General features: G+C 57.5%; 1 protein-coding gene across 3 annotated transcripts in view; it reads right to left on the bottom strand.

Moving 5' to 3' along the window:
- Positions 1-18,290, bottom strand: part of DSCAML1 (DS cell adhesion molecule like 1) — a 94,636-nt gene that overhangs the window by 73,477 nt on the left and 2,869 nt on the right. For all 3 annotated transcript variants that reach the window (XM_066334974.1, XM_066334975.1, XM_066334976.1), the window contains exons 2-3: positions 12,516-12,833; positions 10,105-10,251 (exon numbers count right to left, since the gene is read on the bottom strand). In XM_066334974.1, the coding sequence (XP_066191071.1) occupies positions 10,105-10,251; positions 12,516-12,833 (465 nt within the window). The remainder of the gene's footprint in view (positions 1-10,104; positions 10,252-12,515; positions 12,834-18,290) is intronic.

The raw sequence follows: 18,290 nt of genomic DNA, 5'->3' as shown, positions 1-18,290 counted from the left end.
CGTGACGGCGTTTTCAGCCCTGCACGGGCTGGTTTGGGCAGGAGAAACCACCTCTCCTCAAGCTGAGGCCGCCTGGGAAGGGTGCCCCTCACTAGGGATGCCTGGCACGGAGGGAAGAGCGGGCACGGGGAGGATGGGGAGGGGCGACGGCACTCAAGCAAAGAGGACCCAGCTGCTTGTGACATGCTCAGCCACGAAAAATTATAGTTTTAAAGCTGCTTTCGGTGGAAAGACCCAGAACAGGCAATGGAGGCTCTGGAAAGGAATATTAAACACTGCAGAAATAAAAGGTATTGCTCAAGAGAAAACATAACAAGGCTGAAACCCAGCGTGGTGCAGCCTTCAGATGAAATGGAGATGAGCTGCGAATGAATTGCTCCCTCTTAAGGGAATTTCTGGCTTTTTAAGGAGGGAGGGCGCTCCCGTCCTTCCCGGCCTCGCCGAGGGGTGAGGGTGGGGCCCAGAGATGCTCTCCAGGGCATGTGGAAGCTCCCTGCATCACCATGCCAGGGAATACAGCTCCCAGCGGGCCCTGCCATCCTCTCCATCACCGGGAGAGCCAGCGGGCACCATCCCACCCCGGGGAGGGTCTGCATGCAAAAAACCCCCGGGGACAGGAGTCAGGACAGAGCCTGGAGCCCCTGGAGTCACAGCCCCAAGGTGCCAGAGCTCCAGAGCTGTTTGGACAATGCTCCCAGCACAGGGTGGGATTGTTGGGGTGCCTGTGCAGGGCCAGGACTTTGATAGTCCTTGTGGGTCCCTTCCAAATCAGAATATTCCAGAATTCTGTGATTCCCCCAGCGCTGTACGGGTCCTGCCATGCCCCAGCCTCTCCACATGCCCCATTTCCTGGTGACATGCTACACGAGAATCTCAGTTCCCAGTTAAAAATAACACCAGTTTCTAACCCTCGAAGGTGCAGAAAAACGTGACCTCTAAAAATCCCGAAACTGAAAGGCAAAGCAAATGAGTCCCAAATTTGTCTACGCTATAAACGTCAATTTCTTTTTGAAAGAAATGAATGTTTTTGATGAATGTTTTCTTGAATGCCTGCTTTTGGCAGTGCTGCCATCTGTGAAAAATCTCTGCCACGCTCGCTATTAAGATTTCATTTCCAAGAAGAGCTCATAGCTGCTTTAATAAATGGTTAAAAGATTGTCAGGGGTCCAAAGGGCCAGCAGCTTGTTTACCACAAGTGGCTCCTGTCACCAAGCAAAGCACCTTTGACTGATAAGCTCAGAGCCCGCCAGATCACACGCAGCTTCCTCCCAGCCCTCGACCAGCCGCACTTTGAGAAGCACTTTAGCAATGTCGGGCACTTAGGAACCTAATCCCTATCGACTCGGAATGAGATTTACAGTCCTGAATGGCCAGCTCGCTTTCGAGAGGTCCCTGGGTCACGCCGAGGTTTCACTCCACGTCCCCCAGCCGTGCATTGGCTAATTAACACCGCTCATTAACAAAAAGCGCAAAGCCTCACCCGGCCGAGCCCCCAAGGCTGGCTCGGGGCTCTGAAACAGCACCCAAATCCTTCAGGAAGGGGCTGAGGACACAATCAGCAGCCCCAGGCCGGGCTGTGCCCAGAGCCTGGCACTGGGGAGGTCCTGCAGAGCCCAGAGCAGCGCAGCCCATGGCCTGGGGACTGTCACACCAAGGGCAGGGACCCCAGGAGCCCCCCGGAGTGTGCCAGCACCAGGCCTCCACGGCTTATGAAATGGAGTCCTGAAATGGCTGGTGTATTTGTAGATCCTCTGCGTGACTGAATCAAGAGGAACAATAAGATCTTTTTCCAGATTCGGCAAACATCAGTATAATAAAAAAAATTAATTATATGCTTGAACACATGCACCAGAGCAATGCCCTGTATTTTCTCCTAATTGTTCTCCAAGCCTTGCAGAGCCACATTTAAATAAAAATGAAGCAGTTATTTAAACCGCAATTAAAGATGAAGCAATTTATTTTTAAACTTGAACTACCGTCAGCAGAGCAGGGGGGAGGCGGGGGGCTGCACTGGGACCCCCGGTGCCACACGGGCCACATTGCACCGGCCACTGCAGCCACACTGCTCCGAGGAGGAAGGCAGAGGAGCAGAGCAGAGACTTCCAAGAGCCCCGCAGAGGGGTACTGGCTGCTCCCTCCCCACCCCACAGCTGCCCCTCACTGGCACAGCCCATCCCTGACCTCACAGTCCCAGCGCTGTCACATGAGGGATGAGGATTTGGGTTGTAGCTCCTGTAGCTCCACAGCCAGGATCAGCTCCTCCCCACCTGATGGGTGAGGGCTTTGGGGTGACATCTGCACCACTGGGCTCCTTTCCTTCCAACCACGGGCTCGTTTCTTTTCCAGCCAGGTGCCCATCACCACAGCCCCAGGTTCTGCACCCCAGACCCAGCCCTGCCTGCCCCAGAGAGGCGACCAGCAGCCAGCCTGCCATGCCCAGAGCAGGGAGCACCCTCGACAGCAAGAGGAGGCTGGGAGGGAGCTGGGGAGGGAGGAAGAGCAGCAACCACAACAAAAACCCACCCTCTCTTTTCATAAGACAGCAGAATTTATCAGCCTGCAGCCCTTCACATCTGTCTCCTCATACAAAATGAAAGAGGCTTTGAAAAACAGAGGAGATGAAATAAAGCCGTCTGTGTGAGGAAGCTGGCATCTCTGCCACTGTCACTGTCACCATGGCAGGAATAATGACCGTGATTGTTTCTGCATCTGGGGATGTGCGCGGCTGCACGGGGAGGAGGGGGAGGACGATGCACACCCACACCTCCCCAGCCCTGCCCACGAGCCCACAGCCCTGTCCACGACCCCCCAGCCCTGTCCACGACCCCCCAACCCTGCCCATGACCCCCAACCCTGCCCATGAGCCCCCAGCCCTGCCCCTGAGCCCCCAGCCCTGTCCCTGAGCCCCTAGCCCTGTCCAGGAGCCTCCAGCCCTTTCCATGATCCCCCAGCCCTGTCCATGACCCCCAGCCCTGTCTGTGAGCCCCCAGCCCTGTCCAGGAGCCCCCAGCCCCGTTTGGGATGAGCTGGACAGGGCACACCATGAGATGTGGTGAGTTCAGCTCTGCTGCAGCTCCTCTCCTCCCTCCTTCCCTCCCAGCCCGGCGCAGGCCCCAGGGGCAGGTGGCTCAGGCTCACACAAACGTGTGGTTTGGGAAGAGGTTTGACCTGCACAGCTCTCACATCACTTGGCTTTGCTGTAGTAATTACTGCCCGGACAGGCTCCGCTCCCGGGGGAGACCCGGGGCAGCAGGACAGGAGCCAGCAGCGGCTTCTCTCTCCTGGATGACATTTAAACAGAGGTGGAAAAGGACAGAGGCTGGGGCTGGGTGGAGAACCTGCACATGCCAATAAACCCATTTCTCAGGGCTGGCTCTGGCGTTTCACTGGGATGGTTCTTGGGGTGATGCTCTGTCCTGTGCAGAGCAATGAGCTGAATTTCAGTGGGTCCCTTGCAGCTCAGGATATTCTGTTTCTATTCTGTCCTTGGATTTCCAAGTGGATTTTGGAGCATTCCAAGCCCATGAGGCTTGTGGCAGCCCACGGAGCCCTCTGGGCAGAGGGGTCACTCCCCAGAACCCCTCAGGCCCATGGCTGATCATGGGCTGCACCCCCTCACAGAGCCCCCCAGTCCCCTGCACCCACATTGTCCTGCCCAGTGCAGGGAGTGCTGACCACAGCCTCAGCTCCAGCTGCTCCAGTGCCTTACAGAAACTCCCACCCCAGAGGATTTCACCTCTCTGCCAACAGGAAAGTCTTTAAAGTGCACAAAAGCTTTAGAATTTAGCAAGTGCCCTGTGAACAGGGAGACAAGAGCACGGCCTGTGTGATTTAGCAAGGACTGGGTGCTCCAGGCTCAGTCCAGGGGCAGGCAGGAGGGTGCTGGGCTCAGCACGTGAGGAACCAGGTTTCATGGTAGAGCACAGCTCCACTGTGGGCTGTGCCCAGCAGCCTTCTCTGCGGGCTGCTGCTGAGCACAGAATCCTCTCACATGTGGCACACGCTCCAAGAGCCCCTGAGTGACCCCAGGGAAGCCCAGACACCTCCAAGGTTCATCATCCCCAAGCCCCTCCTGGCCAGGTCATTCCCCTTCTCCCCAGGCCACCAGTGGGCTGCTCCAGGAGAATTCCCTCTTGTCCCCAACTTCCTGGCCAGTGCCTGAAAAGCCTCAGTGTGACTGGAACGGTGTGTCCCAGCATGAAGAGTCACCCTGCGACTCAGGAGGGCCAGCAGAGCCTTCCTCCACACATCTCCTCCAGCTGATTTCCTCCTCCTCCTCCTGTTCTCTGCACTCCGGGAAGAGATTTACAGCCCACCTGCCTCCCGTGGGATGTCCAGACCCTCAGGCATCCATCCCACCCTGTACTCGCTGTTCCTCCCTGCCCTAGGGCACGGCTGCTCCCCAGGGTGCTGGAGGGGCACTAAAAAATGGCCCTGGCACAGGGTGCCCAGAGCAGTTGTGGGTGCCCCTGGATCCCTGGCAGTGCCCAAGGTCAGGCTGGACAGTGCTTGGGGCAGCCTGGGACAGTGGGAGGTGTCCCTGCTCATGGCAGGGGTGGTCTGAGGTCACATCTATCCCAAACCATCCCGTGAGCCTGTGATCCCTCTCTCTGCTCTCAGCCAAAGCTCCCCTTTCCTGCAGACGCTGCCACAGCACAGCAGAAGCTGCTTTGGTTTGGGACAGCCTGAGCTCAGTGCCACCAAATCCCCTCCCAGGTCCCTCTGCAGGGCTGGGGAGGCCGGGATCCTGCGGGATCAGGGCACCAGGAGGTGACACGGGGACTGGGACAGGCACCTGGGCTCTGGCAGTGCCCGGGCTGCTCTCAGGCTGCTGTTTACTTGTTGTGGTCCCTGCGTGTGCCGTGTGTGCATGCGTGTGGAGATTGTCTCCAACGTGACTCTGCATTATCAGGGCTATAATGAGTCCTTGTTAAAGTGGATTTGATGGAATAATTATATTCCAAAAAAACCTGCGGGAAGGCGCTCTCCCCTCTTAAAGGGCAGGATCATCAAACGTTCTCGCCACATTATTTGCAGTCACACCTTCTGCTGCATCTGCTCCTTTTAAAATCTCTAACTCCAATCTGATCTGAATATATAAATCTGAATTATCACAGCAAAAGGAGATGTGCTCACACCTTTTTTTATCTGTTGCCATGGCGATTAGATAAAATTCACGCCAAGTCTCTGGGGAAGGATGAAATGATTTCAGACAGAATCTCACCCCACTTGGTGAGAATAACGCCTGGAGCTACTTCCCTCTGTAACAGGTCTGGGCACATGTCACAGCCAGAGAGGGTGGCAAGGGGTGGGGGAGAAGCCAGGACACCTTTGGAGATCTCGGGGCCGACAGGGGAAAAGGTTTTGCAGCACCCGCAGTCAGGGGAGGACAGGACGCCGCTCGCTCCGAGCACATCAGGCGGCTCCGCGCTGCCCGGCCCGGGCACGGGTGACAAAATCCCTGTGAAAAGGCCAAGCCTCTCGGAGGGATTTCTGTGCCTGTGTGGGGGATTTCTCCCTGCACACGCCGGCAGGGATCAGGGCAGCTGGGGGCAGCCGGTCCCTCCTGTCCCGGAGCGGGTCACAGCCACCACCAGCGCGGTGCTGGGCCACGGGGACACCAGGGACACGGCAGTGGTGGCCTCACGCCTGGCACGCTCCAGCTCACAGCCTCCTGCCTGAAACCAGCCGGGGTCATCCCAAATTCGGGCCAAACCAACCCAAACCACCAACCTTCAGCAAGTCCTCTCTGCCCCGAACCTCTGCACGGCGCCAATGCACAAACAAGGGCGGCCTTTGGCCTCGCCGTGTTTATTCTGTCCCAGCTTCCAGCTTTCTCCCAGTGACAGGAGCCTGATGTCCCCCAGAATGAGCCCATTGACACAAGGACAATGCTGAATTATCCGGGTCCTGGCTCCTCTGCCCCCTGGATCATCCCCCCCGTGCCCCTCGGCACGCAGCACCTGCCCAGGGGGGCATGCCCAGAAATCCCAGAAATCAAATCCCAGAAATCTCAGAAACCAGCCTCGTGCCTCGTCCCTGGGCTCACCACATCCTGGGATGGATTACAGTGTGATTTGTGTGCACTTCCACTTCTGCAATTTCAGAGGGAAAGAATTCAGCAGAGGACAGCAAACATTTTTTGGGGGGTTGACCCCATGGAACCCCGAGGAAGCTGCTGCTCTCATTGCCCACACCACTAAAGAGCTGCTGAGAGGAGTTTAAGGACCCCAGAGCCAGCCTTGGGGACACCTGAGGGTGGACACAAAGGGCCACGCAGGTCAAGTGAAGCTCACAGCCGCGGCACCACAAACGGATTAACTCAGGCAGAGATATTTTGGAAACTCCTAAACTGCTCAGCCCACAGCGCACACAAAAACACCTCTAAAACTTCACAGAACTCATTTTTTTTTTTTTTTTTTCAGCTCCTTCCTTCTGGCAAGCTTTACGTTTTGCTTTCCAGAGAAAAGGCTTTGTGGATAACCAGTGACTAAGTACATCCTCATCTGCGCAGCCCTCGGAGGATTTGCATTAGGCTGGTGACAAAGGCAGCACCCTTAGAAACGCTGGTACCTTGACAAGTGCTCTATTTAGATTTTTTTTTCCAACACAACCTATCAAGTACACAACAACTGAAGCAGCAAATAACAGCTCAGCTCTGGGCTTGCCAGGCTGGTAACGCTCACTGCCTCCAAATCCCACTGCCCTCGCCAGCCCCGGTGCTGTTTTTCCCACTGGCACAGCCTGGACAGGTGACATTTGTGCCCAGCAAGGCAAAGCTGGACACAGGGACACCCCTGAGCCAGCTGAGGAAGGGTTTGGGTGTGAGTCCAGGGGCACGTGGAGGGTGCAAAAGCCAAGCAGTGTCCAAATGAACACCTTGCAGCTGCTGAGAAGGGGCTGAAGTTGCTCAACCCGCACTTTGTGGTGTCAGGAATAGCTCCCCGTGGTGTTTCTGCAAACTGCAGCTGGACAGGCACCCCAGGGCTGCCCGCACACCTGGGCTCCACACTGCCACCACTGCCACAGGAAATAACGCTAAAATCATTAAAGAAAAGCTGTTTACACCGTTGGGTTCTTACAGCACCTTGCAGCAGGGTTTTCTCACTGTCACTCCGTGGAAAGGGGGTGAAGGGTGTGTAAAACTCTCTGCTCCCACCCAGCACCTCGAATACACACCAAGATGCACCAGGAACAGCTGAGTTTGAGGTGTGACTGTCCCCCCAGCCCTGTCCTGTCACAGACAGAGCAGCAGAGCCCTGGGAGTGGGGCTGTGTCTGGGGCTGGGCTGGAACACGAGGCAAGATTGATTCTGATGCGAGCACCATCAAGGCAAATGGGTTTTTGAAAACCCTGTAATTTCTCCTCGACCCCTGACTTCTCTAAACACACAGCAGCACAGTCAGGTGGGCACTGAACAGAAATGAGCTGCACTAATGATGATTTATGTGCGGGATAACCTGCCATGGAGAGTTTATCTCTGATTACGAGATATGTTACGGTGTTGCCAAGTTAACCAAACAGCACAACTCGTCACCCAAATCCCGATGAGGGAGGCAGCAGCTCTCCAGCTGGGCTCTCATCCACCAAGGTTCTGCTCCCACCAAAAGAGCAACAAGGTTTGGCTGAAAAGATATGAGAGGTTGGGAGCCCTGTAATCCCAATTAATATATATATATAAAAGATGACTCAGTCATAGAATTAAAGAACAATTTGCCTTGGAAGAGACCTTAAAGTCCACCTTGTTCTTCCCCTTCCACTGTCCCAGGCCCTGTCCAAGCTGGCCTTGGACCCTGCCAGGGATGGGGCAGCCACAGCTTCCCTGGACAAGCTGTGCCAGAGAGGAATTTCTTCCTAGAACCCGAGAAAGCTCACAAGAGGCTCCCCCCAGCACATATGGAGGCAGAGTTCACAAGAGCAGCCCCAGGGGAAACACTCGCTGCCCCTATTTCTCAGCTGCAGGTGTTTTGGTTTGGTTGGGGAAAAGACATTTACTGAGACAACATTGCTTAAAAAGAGCTCTGTGCCACCGAGAAGTCTGGATGGAGGTTTTCCCCGCTCTGTTCCTCCCCTGATGCACCTCGAGCTGCTGGGAAGGTGCCCAGCCTTCCACAGGGAGCACTAGAGCAAAGTTTTGGGGAGAGTGGTGGGTTTGGCCCGCTGGAGCCAGGAGAGACCAGCACGATCCACAGGCAGCTGTGGCCGCAGCTCAGGGGCAGAGCTGCAGCCCTTGCACAGCCCTGACCTCCTGCACAGCAGAGCCCACACCAACAGCGACCACGGGGCATCAGCACCACCTCCCAGCCCTCCTCACCTCCACCCCATCCCCTCCCCTCCTCCTCCTCACTCAGAATCAGGGCAGACGCAGAAGTTCAGCAGAGGTCAGGGAAAAACATATTTTTGGTAACAGCAAAGCCAGTTTTAGCTCTAACACACCAGCAACAACAAAAAAAATAGGCTTCAGGCAGATACTATATTTGTAATCCAACGGCAAAACATGTTTGCTTGTGTTGACTCTGCACTGTAACACAATTTATATGTTCTGTCTTTAGGGTAATTATTGCTTTAGAATGTTAAAATCGTTCCACCCTAATTAAATCATCATATTAAAAAATCCACTGCCACAGCAAACTTGGGAACAAGTCTGGTTAAGATCACGCGAGTGCACGGATGCTCAGTTGGCAAACCCGCTGCTGAGCCCGCCGGCCACACGGGCTCCAGCCTCCAGAATCCCAGACCAAAGCATTCCCAAACCACGGAGGAAACAACAGCCCAGGTTGTCCTGCTGATGGACCTCGTGTCCTACTCACCGAAGGCACCAGCCCACGGCAGGCAGAGCATCACCTGCATTGCCCAAAATGCACCAAGAGCATCACCTGAGCACCTCAGTGCGCCAGGGCTTGGGCACCACCAGCTCCTGGTTCCCACCCACCACACAGAAATCCACAGCGAGGCTGGCAAGGGCACGGTGCCACTGTGTCCCCTGCCAAAGGGCGCCTGCGCAGGTACCACCAGCCCAGGTAAGCTCTGGGCACGGGGGCTGTGCTGGGTCAGCACCTTGGCGGCACTCAGGAGGCACAGCCCACCAGCAAGAGCCGCCAGAGCCCCAGGAGAACAGGTCACTCCCCTCCAGGTGAAGCACTTTGCTCCTTCAGCTCCCCCTGCCAGCCCCAGCCCCGCTGCCCCTGGCCTCTGCTCCCCACGGCAGCGCCGGCACTTCCTGACCTGTGAGCAAATATCAAGCGCTGAGCGCTCACTTTGGGCGAAATCCTTTAATTCCCTCTGGATCCCCCGGGGGAAGCAGTTATTGATGGCTTTACTACCAGCTCACACACGCTGCGCCGGGCAGAGCAGCGCTGCCATCAATAGCGGCCCCGCCCAGGAGCCACCAGGTCACTCCGGAGCACGGGGACACGGGGCTGGCCCCACGCTGCCACAGCCAGGCAGGAACACTTGCCAAAAAATCGCAGGGAAATACCCAGGGAGAAACACCTGCACGATCCCTGGGTAGAGGGGAGTGATGCTGTCCCTCCCACAGCCCTTCCCCATCTCAGCTCGGAGTGGGACACGGCCCAGGCTATGGGGCAGGGACGTGGCACGGCCAGGACAAGCAGGTTCCATCCCGGGGACAAGGGAGATGATGGCATTTTTACCACCTTCCTTTCCCAGTGGTAGAATCATTCGTGAAAATTCACAAGAAAAGGCGGAATTTTGGCTGGAGCACCATCCTGACAAGACAAACAGCAGCCCTGAGTGCAGGGGTCAGACATGGGCAGCACAGGCAGGTGCTGTCCCTGCTGTCCAAGTGCCAGGTACCCAACACACCCTGCAGAAACCAGGACAAGGCATGAATGCTGCCAAAATCACACTGAGCGTCCCTCACCCATGGGACACGCGGCCAGAGCACCCAGGGGAGCCCGGACACCACACCTCTGCTCACACCAGCAGCGCTTTCCAGTCTGGGGCTGCAAAATCTCCAATAAAAACCTCTGCTGGGCAGCACAGGCACAGACCAACAAGCCAAAACCAGACCCTCCACGACAGCAAAAGTCACACATGGCAAAGCAGGTCACATTTCCAAGAGAACAGGTGCTCCTGTCTTACCTGGGATGATAGAAACGGTGTCTTTCTCCCAGGATACAACGCTAACATATTCCTGCACTGAAGAGGGGATGAGGCACTTGAAAACAGCCACGTTTCCACGCATCGACCTTTGGTCCTCCACCCGAACGGTGTACGGTTCCCTGAAAACTGTGGAGGAAAGCAGATGGTTGGTAGCATGACAGTGCTGGAGGAAAACACACTTCCTTTTGCTAGAATCCCACGTTTCCCAAACAAACCAGCCCACCCAGCCACACGCTGCTTCCTTCCCAAACACCTTCCCGGGGAAGTGAGGGATTCTCTGCTGGGGAACACCCTGCTGGGTTTGGGGCAGAGGGACATCAGGCCCAGCTCCTGCTGCTGGGACCTGCCACGGTCCCCAGTGTCACCTGAGCGTGCCAGACTCGGTGTGGGCACCAATGACATTCTGCAATTGCACTGTGCATTTCACCTCTGGGTGCTGAAAATGCTCCCTGGGACAGACAGCCCGTGACACGGAGCCTGGCACCCTCCTAAACCCACTGCAGGAGTATTTGAGGCAAGCAGATGACAATTTTCCAGGCCGTGCCACATGTCCCCAGCATGTGCCCTATTTCTCAGGGAGATGCCCATCCCTTTGACAGCCCCGTGCTGCTCCCTGGAGCAGCAGCAATGCTCCAGGAGCACCTGCTGGGTCAGGTGGACCCACTTCAGCCTCTCCAGCAACACGGACTCCTGAAATTTGAGGCAGCTGAGGGCAGTTCCCTCCTTACTGTGACAATAATTGTGCCCTGCGGGACACGGACACGGCTGCCATCATGACAAATGCACGTTCACTTTGTCAAGGCTGGAGCAGGAGCAGCCCCACAAAGCCCTCGGCAGCCCCTAAGGGAAGGCGTTTTCCCGGAGTGGGACATCCCTGTGGGCACAGCATCCCCCAGCTGGCACAGCCAGGCCAGCAGTGACAGGGTGGCAGCATTCCCACCCTGGCTTCCCGGCCTTTCAGGGCTCCCTGCTCTGAGATGTGCCACCAGGGCACGGGGAGAAGCCGCCACGGAAAGAGCCAAAGCAGATTAACCAGCAAAAGCTTCCTTAATCACCTGGAGCTGAGGTTTATTCACAGGCTTTAAAGGCCAGCAGGGACCGCGAGGAGCATCCCGAATGCTGCCTGCCACCACGGGCTCCCCAGCTGGGAACAGACCCTGGGCCTGTGCCAGGCTTTTCCTGCCGGCAGGAATAACCCCCCAGCCACACCCAGCCCCCTCAAACCTCTCCCCTGGCTGCAGAAATCTGCTCCATGTGCTGGCCAACAGCTTTTACCAAGATTTCCAGAGATTTTTTTTTCCCCCCCTCGTATTTTCAGTTCCCACTGCGTTTTATTTAATTGCTTGCTTTCTCCAGCTGTAATTGGCTCTCTGTGCTGCACTGCCATTAGGAAGCACTGGAGAGTGACTGGGATGTGGGATGGCCAGGAGGGAGCAGCAGCTGGAGAATGTTCCACAGCCATTTCCACGGCCAGAAAGGCAGAGCAGCTCCAGGAGCTGGAGATGTCCTGGTGGCCCCAGTGGACCTCCACGTCTGCTGCTAACAGCGAGGGAAGCTGAGCCCCCAGCCCAAAAGCAGGGCCGAATTCAGCCCTGGATGGAGAGGGGGATGAGAGCCAGGATTCCCTCTGTGTGATCCCAGGGTGGTTCTGGGATCCCAGCAGAGCCAACCCTGCCGTGCCCACACGAGGAGAGCAGCAGCTCCACATTTACTACACCCCATCTGCTCCTCCACCACGCTGTGGTTTATAGGTAACCCGAGAGTGCTGGTAAATAATTCACTCTGCAGAAGGGGGTTAATACCAATTTACTCCCTGGTACAAGGTATTAAAATAAAAAACCCTGTAGTCACTTCTGTCACGTTCCCTCTGCTAGCCCCACTTTTAATAGGTTACATAATGAAGCCATTCCTGGGCTATTAGCCCTCCTCAGCCTGGTCAATAATTTACTATAATGGCTTTAGGAATCAGCTCTTTGCCATATTCCTCCTTTTTATTTTATTTATTTAAATTTTTTGGGGGGTCTTAAAAAGCCTCGGTAGGCTGAGGCTGGGTGCTGCAGTGGAACCGGGCTGTGGGACACTGAGGGGGCCCCCAGCATGGACAGATGTGGCCCAGCCCCTCCCACAGCTGGGAAAAGCCTCTGTGAGTGACTGGGTGAGACAATCCCAGTTCAAAGGGAGAGAAACTCTCCTGCCGCCAGGCTGCAGCCACACCACATTCCGCAGACACTCTCTGGAGACCTCCAAGCTGCACATCCCACCCAACGCTCTGCCCTTCTCCCTGCTCCATCCCAACGCAGCAGCCCTTGGTCCTGCACTTGGTGGGCCAACGCCAGGCCACGGAGCAGAGCAGGGAGAAACCAGCCCCAGCGCCCCCAGGGAGTTCCTACCTGCTTTAACACGGATATTGGGGCTCCTGATTTTGCCAGCCGAGTTCTCTGCGGTGCAGAAGTAGTCGTTGTCGTGGATAAAGCTATTGAAGGCTGATGGCGAGAAGGGGTAGAGCTGCAAAGTCCCATTGGCATGGACATGCCGGATGTGGGGCACATCGTAGATGTCGTCACCTGTGGCCAGGTACCACCGAAGGACGGCGCTGGGTGACCCTGCTGCCGGGCAGGGGATCACCACCCCCACTGTGCTGGAGAAGGTGACCTGCTGCAAGGAGTCGTTCACAAAGTAGAGGCTGGTTCCAACATCTTCAGCGCGTGCTGTGGACAAAGCAGAGGCCACAATGGCAGGGGGGTGTCACTGCAGGGATCGCCAGTCCTGGTGGCACAGAGACCCTCCTGACACAGAGAATCCTCTGGCACACACACCCTCCCAGCACAGAGAACCCCCTGACACAGAGACCCCCTGGCACAGACATACCCCGTGGCAACAGAGATCTCCCCTGGCACAGAGAATCCCCCAGCACAGAGACCCTCGAGCACAGAGGTCCCCACCAGCAGAGATCTCCCCTGGCACAGAGAATCCCCCAGCACAGAGAGTCCCCTGGCAGAGACATTCCTGGCACAGAGACCCTCCCAGCACAGCCCCCTGAGCCCTGCGTGCCGTGGAGCAGGGGAGAGCAGGAGCATCCACACACGGCTGGGAGCACACAGGCCACCTTCACAGGCCAGCGCTCCTGCTGCCAGCACGGATCAGGGATCACAGGCGCCTCGGCAGGGCAGCCGGGGGCTGTGCAGGCGGGGATGGACACCCTAGCCAGCCCCCAAGGCTTCCCCAGGGTGCCCGGCTGGCTCCGAGCACCCACATCCCTGAGGACACCACGCTGAGCACAACCACCAGCGCTGCTCCTCTGCCAACCCCAACATTCCCGGGATCCCCCATGCAGCACCCCTGGGTGCCCCCCGGCATAGCTGTGCCAACACACCCCGTGCACATCACTGCTAGGCAGGGCAGAGACCTCCCCTGCCACCCCACCACTGCTTCCAAACCAGGAGAGGGGCTGGAAAACCGGGAGCAGAGCTGCTCCCCTCTCCCAGAGCCACAGGGAGGGAAGGCCAGACCCACCCTGCCCTCAGCCTGAGCTTCTCCTGGGCATCCCTGCACCACCCAAACGAGGACTGAGGTGGGTTCAGGAACACAGTCCAGGCAGAACTTGTGGCCTCCTGCATGGCCAGGAGCAGCTCTCACCGCTGGAGAACAGAACTTCCCATCTTGGGAAGCAGGGAATGGACCTCTGCACCCAACTCCTTCCTTCCCACTCTCCGGGACCACGAGCTCCCCCTTCCCAACCCACGCCGGCGAAATTGGCTATAAATAAGGATGAGGAGGGCCCCAGTCACTTAGATCCGCTTTCTTTTTTTAGCCACACTCTTTCCAAGTGGGCGGAAGGACAGGGATCTGGAAGGGCCCTCGGCGGGTGTATTAATAGCTGCGGCTGAGCGCACGCCCGTGGTGCCGCAGAGCCAATAAGCAGATCAGCACCGTGCCGCCGGTTCAGAACGAGCCACGGGGGACCCTCCCTGACCTCGATTCCTCAACTTGGGGAGGAGGGGATGGCAGCAGGGGGGAGAAGGAAAGCCTCACCCACACGCCTCGGCTCCGGAGGTGGCCGCTCGCCCAAGGAAGGGCTGCTTGAGTGGCCGGGGACACTCAAGTGTGACATGTCCTGCTCCATCTCTGTGCCAAAGCTTCTCCAGCCAGGTGCTGCCCGTCCTGCCCCAGAGCTGAGCCACCAGCCCTGTCCACACTGTCCTCAACAGGCTCAGGATGGACATCCCGAGACACCTCAGCCCTCCTTGGAGTCCTCTCTATCCGTCTCCCAGCAGGATGCACAACCTTGGGCCTCTTTCAGCATCTCACTCTTGTGCTCTGTGTGCACTGCACAGGATCATCCCCCAAAATGACCAGGTTTCCTCCTGTGCCCCCTCAGAGCCCCCTGTGCCACGGGAGGGATGAGCTGAATGAGCTCCAGCTGTGCCACCACACGAGACAACCAATTTAGAGGCCACGAAACCATCTCCTTGTCTCCCCACGCACCAATTCCCTGTGTCCACACGCAGGTGGAAGGAGACAAAGCCATTTGTTTTTCCCTCCCTGGCTGACAAGCACCAAAGACAGACGGACTGAGGAGCAAAGCTCCAGCCGAGCCTTTGCAGAGCCACGGGGCCACGGCTGGGCCCTGCAGATGTCATTTTGTGACATCTCCAGGCTGGTTTGTCGTCATGATTCAGCATTTCCCTTCATCCCAGCAGCGCGGTGCTTCTCCCAAATACATGAAAGGGGGAAAAAAACCACACGTTTGCAGGCTGAGGAAGGGAAACAAAGCCTGCACGAGCAGCACAGGGCTATTTGTGGCTGAGCCTGAGCTGAGCAGAAGATGGCTGGAGCCAGGGCACAGCAAAAGCCACCTTCAGCCTGGCTCTGGACCAAGGACATCTGGCTGTGCCCCGTGCTCCATCCAGGATCTCTCCCCAGATCCCACATTACAGCTTGGGAAGGCTCCTGGAGCACCCAGAGCCTGCCAGGGAAACATCCTCATCCTCAGCAGCACCAGGAGGGCTCAGAGCTGGCTGGGTGAGGGGCTGGGGCCAGGAGTGGAAAAATACCTCATAAACAGAGAAATTCAGATTACCCATAAAGCTTTTTCGGGTCAAAGGGGGAAAGGGATTTTTAATAGAAAATGGAGGTTATGGGATTGGCAATAGTTATGTGACAGACGTATAGAGTTAAATCCCCATAATCTCCTTTACCATTTAGCATTGAGCACCATCCTAATTCCATGTTTCATAAAACTGTCTCCAAATCACTGGGAGAGATTAAAAATTTAGAAATAGCACAGCAATATTTTTAAACCAGAAATCACTGGCTCACATCTGGTCAGATGTGCTGACCCTAACCTACATATCGAGGGCATTAATAGAGGAGGCCGGGGGAGCCGAGATGGAACAGTTTCTGCTGGGAATGCAGCCTGGAGCCCAGCCTGGCTCCAGCTGGGAGCTGCACTGAGCCCAGAGCAGGGCTGGACACTCGGGCTGCCTCTGAAAGGCAGGTGTTTTAAGTTATCAGAGCTCAATCTTCCTAAATTGAGGTAAATTACAACCTAGAGGTATTGAAATATTAATATCTCCATTCGAGCTGGGAGAAGCAAGTCATTTTGCTATCATCCCTTCGGAATATTTACCAGTCTCGGTGGCTGGACTTCCCAAACTCCAGCTTCTTCAGTGACACAGCAAAGCGCTGGGCTGTTCTCCAGCACCTGCCTGCTCCAGAGAGGGGCCACAGATTGTCCCCGGGATCTGTCACCGTCTCTGGGAGAGGTGCAGGTGTGAGTCCTGCAGCCCAGCAAAGCCATCACCTCCCCAGCAGCACAAAACCCCCCAGGGGAGAGCCCGTCCTTTTCTAAGAAGCAGATTTAGGAGCGCTCTCAGACAAGGACCGGCTTCGTGCCAGCCAGGGCTCTTCCTCCTGAGATAAGAGGCTTTTCCTGCTCTCCGCGCACGTCCATCACCTGAGCTGGCAGCACACAGCCAGCCCCGAGCCCACCCAAAGCCACCAAATCCCCCAGAGCCGAGCGCGGCCCTTTAGCTGGGTGGAAACCGGGAAAACGCTGAAGAATTGGTGTTTTGAGGGGGCTCATGCCATCCCCTGGGCAGACACCGGACTGGAGTTCACCATACCCCGCTGGCAGCAGCTTTTCCCCTTCCCGCTCCTGGTGGTCTAGGTGCCCACCCCAACCCTCCTGCAAGGCTGGGGAGAACCTGCCGAGGCTCCCCCAGGGAAAAAACCCATCCCTGGGGCTCCAAAGGGGCCGGGGAAGCCGCCAGGGTTCCCGCTGAGCCGGGCTGAGCCGGGCTGCAGGGATGCTGAGGAGAGCAGCAGGCTAATGGCCACCTCGCAGCTCATCTATTATCCTCATTAAGGGTGTTTGACACCTGCCCTGCTCAAGGAGAAAGCCAACCGAAGCCCGGCACGCACCGGAATTACAGGGAGGTGGCAGGTCCCGGTCGTTCCTCCGCGCTGGAGAGAGGACAGCAATTCCAGGGCACACCGCCTGCGGGGTCGGAACGCTGGAGCAGCCTCCGGCCTTCCCCTCGGAAGGAACCAGCCTCCTCCAAGCCCTCATCGCCAGGACACCCTTAACAGCCTTTGTGCTAACGAAGGGAGTGACCTTGGAGTTGATGGAGCGAGAAGTGGCACTTCCAGGCGCCGTGGAAGGGATGAGGAGGGAAGCGGCCGAGGCTGGTCCCTTCCAAGGGGAGCTCAGAGGTGCCAGGGAAAGCAGCACGGCCTCCAGGATGTCACCTCCCCAGCCCAGAGGGTTAGACCGTGACTCCCGCACCCTGTGCCCCCCAGAGACAGGTCTCAGGGGGGAGAAATGGTGTCAGGAAATGCCAGGCAGGGCCTGGGGGCGTTCAGCTGGTGCCCAGCACAGCAGCGGCCACGGCAGGTACCTGCCACAGCATCTTCCCTGCCCTGGCACTGGAGTTTGGCTGCCACACGAGTCCCACCCTGGTGGCACAGCCCGAGCACCTTGCCGACCTGACAAGGCCAAGAGGGAGCAAAGGAGAACCTGCCTCTGGTCCTCCGTGGGTAAGGGCACGGCTCAAACGTGCTCCAAGCATTTGCTCCATAATGCATCTGCATGGAAATTAAGGCCTGAACCACCTCCAGCGATTACGACAGCACCCAGGCTGAGGCTGTAACCCTTGCCTGCGAAAAAACCATTCCCCAGGCTGGATTCCTCCTTCCTGAACCTCCCGTGGGAGCTCCTGAGAGGCACCAGCCCCACCACACCATCCACACAGGGGCTGAGCCAGAGCTGGACATCCCCCTGGGATGTCACCCTCACCCTGGGACCACAGGCTGGGCCTCTCCCTCCCCTTCCAGAGCCCACCTCCATGCCTTGAACACAACGCCTGAGGCCCCAAGGGGACATCTGGTGACATTACCCAGCCGGAGTGACAATGCAGTGTCCCCGGGGAGGTCAAAGGATCGAGCACGAGGGTGGGCAAGGGGTCACAGCAGAGGCCACACACGCCTGGCCCTGGGCTCCCTCCACAGTGGCCGGGCCACGCTCCCGATGCATCACAACACACCCGGCGGCTTGGTGAGGCCGAGACCGGGGCTCCCTCCAAGCCAACAGGAGAACACCTCTGGGCAAGCTCTGCCAGCTCCTCACCTCCCCATCCCCTCCAGGCCGCGCTCAGTCCCCTCTCAGGGCCGGGAGCCGCCGCAGCCTTTCCCAGGCACTGCTGGGAGCAGGCAGGAGCACCAGCCTGGGGATGGAATTCCTGAACGTTTGGTGTGGCTCTGATGGCGGCTGATGGCGGCAAACACGCAGCCCTGTGTGCGATGGGGGATATTTCTGCTGGATCCAGCAGCAGCGAGAGGGTGACTCCCAACCCCACGGTTATGTAAAGACGAGGAGCCGGCTCTAACCGAGATTCCAGAGGCGAGGAACACGCTCTGCACCCAGAGCTGCCACTGCACGTCCTCCCCGAACAGCAGCCCGGCAAGGACTGCGAGGAGCCTTCCTCCTTGGTGCCCACCATGGAGGTGGCACCCATTAACGTGCTGCCAGGTGCCTCCATGTCACCCGAGGCGCGGCTCAGCCTCGCGTGCTGCCATGTCAGAATCCCTGCCACAAAGACTTCCAGCTCCGTTCCTGCCCTCGGCTCGCCAGCTGCTCCAGAGAAGGACGGAGCAATGCCCATCCA

Source organism: Sylvia atricapilla, chromosome 23 (genome assembly GCF_009819655.1).
Source record: "Sylvia atricapilla isolate bSylAtr1 chromosome 23, bSylAtr1.pri, whole genome shotgun sequence".
In the NCBI taxonomy this organism is placed as follows: Eukaryota; Metazoa; Chordata; class Aves; order Passeriformes; family Sylviidae; genus Sylvia; species Sylvia atricapilla.
This window is presented reverse-complemented; position numbering and strand designations above follow the sequence as displayed.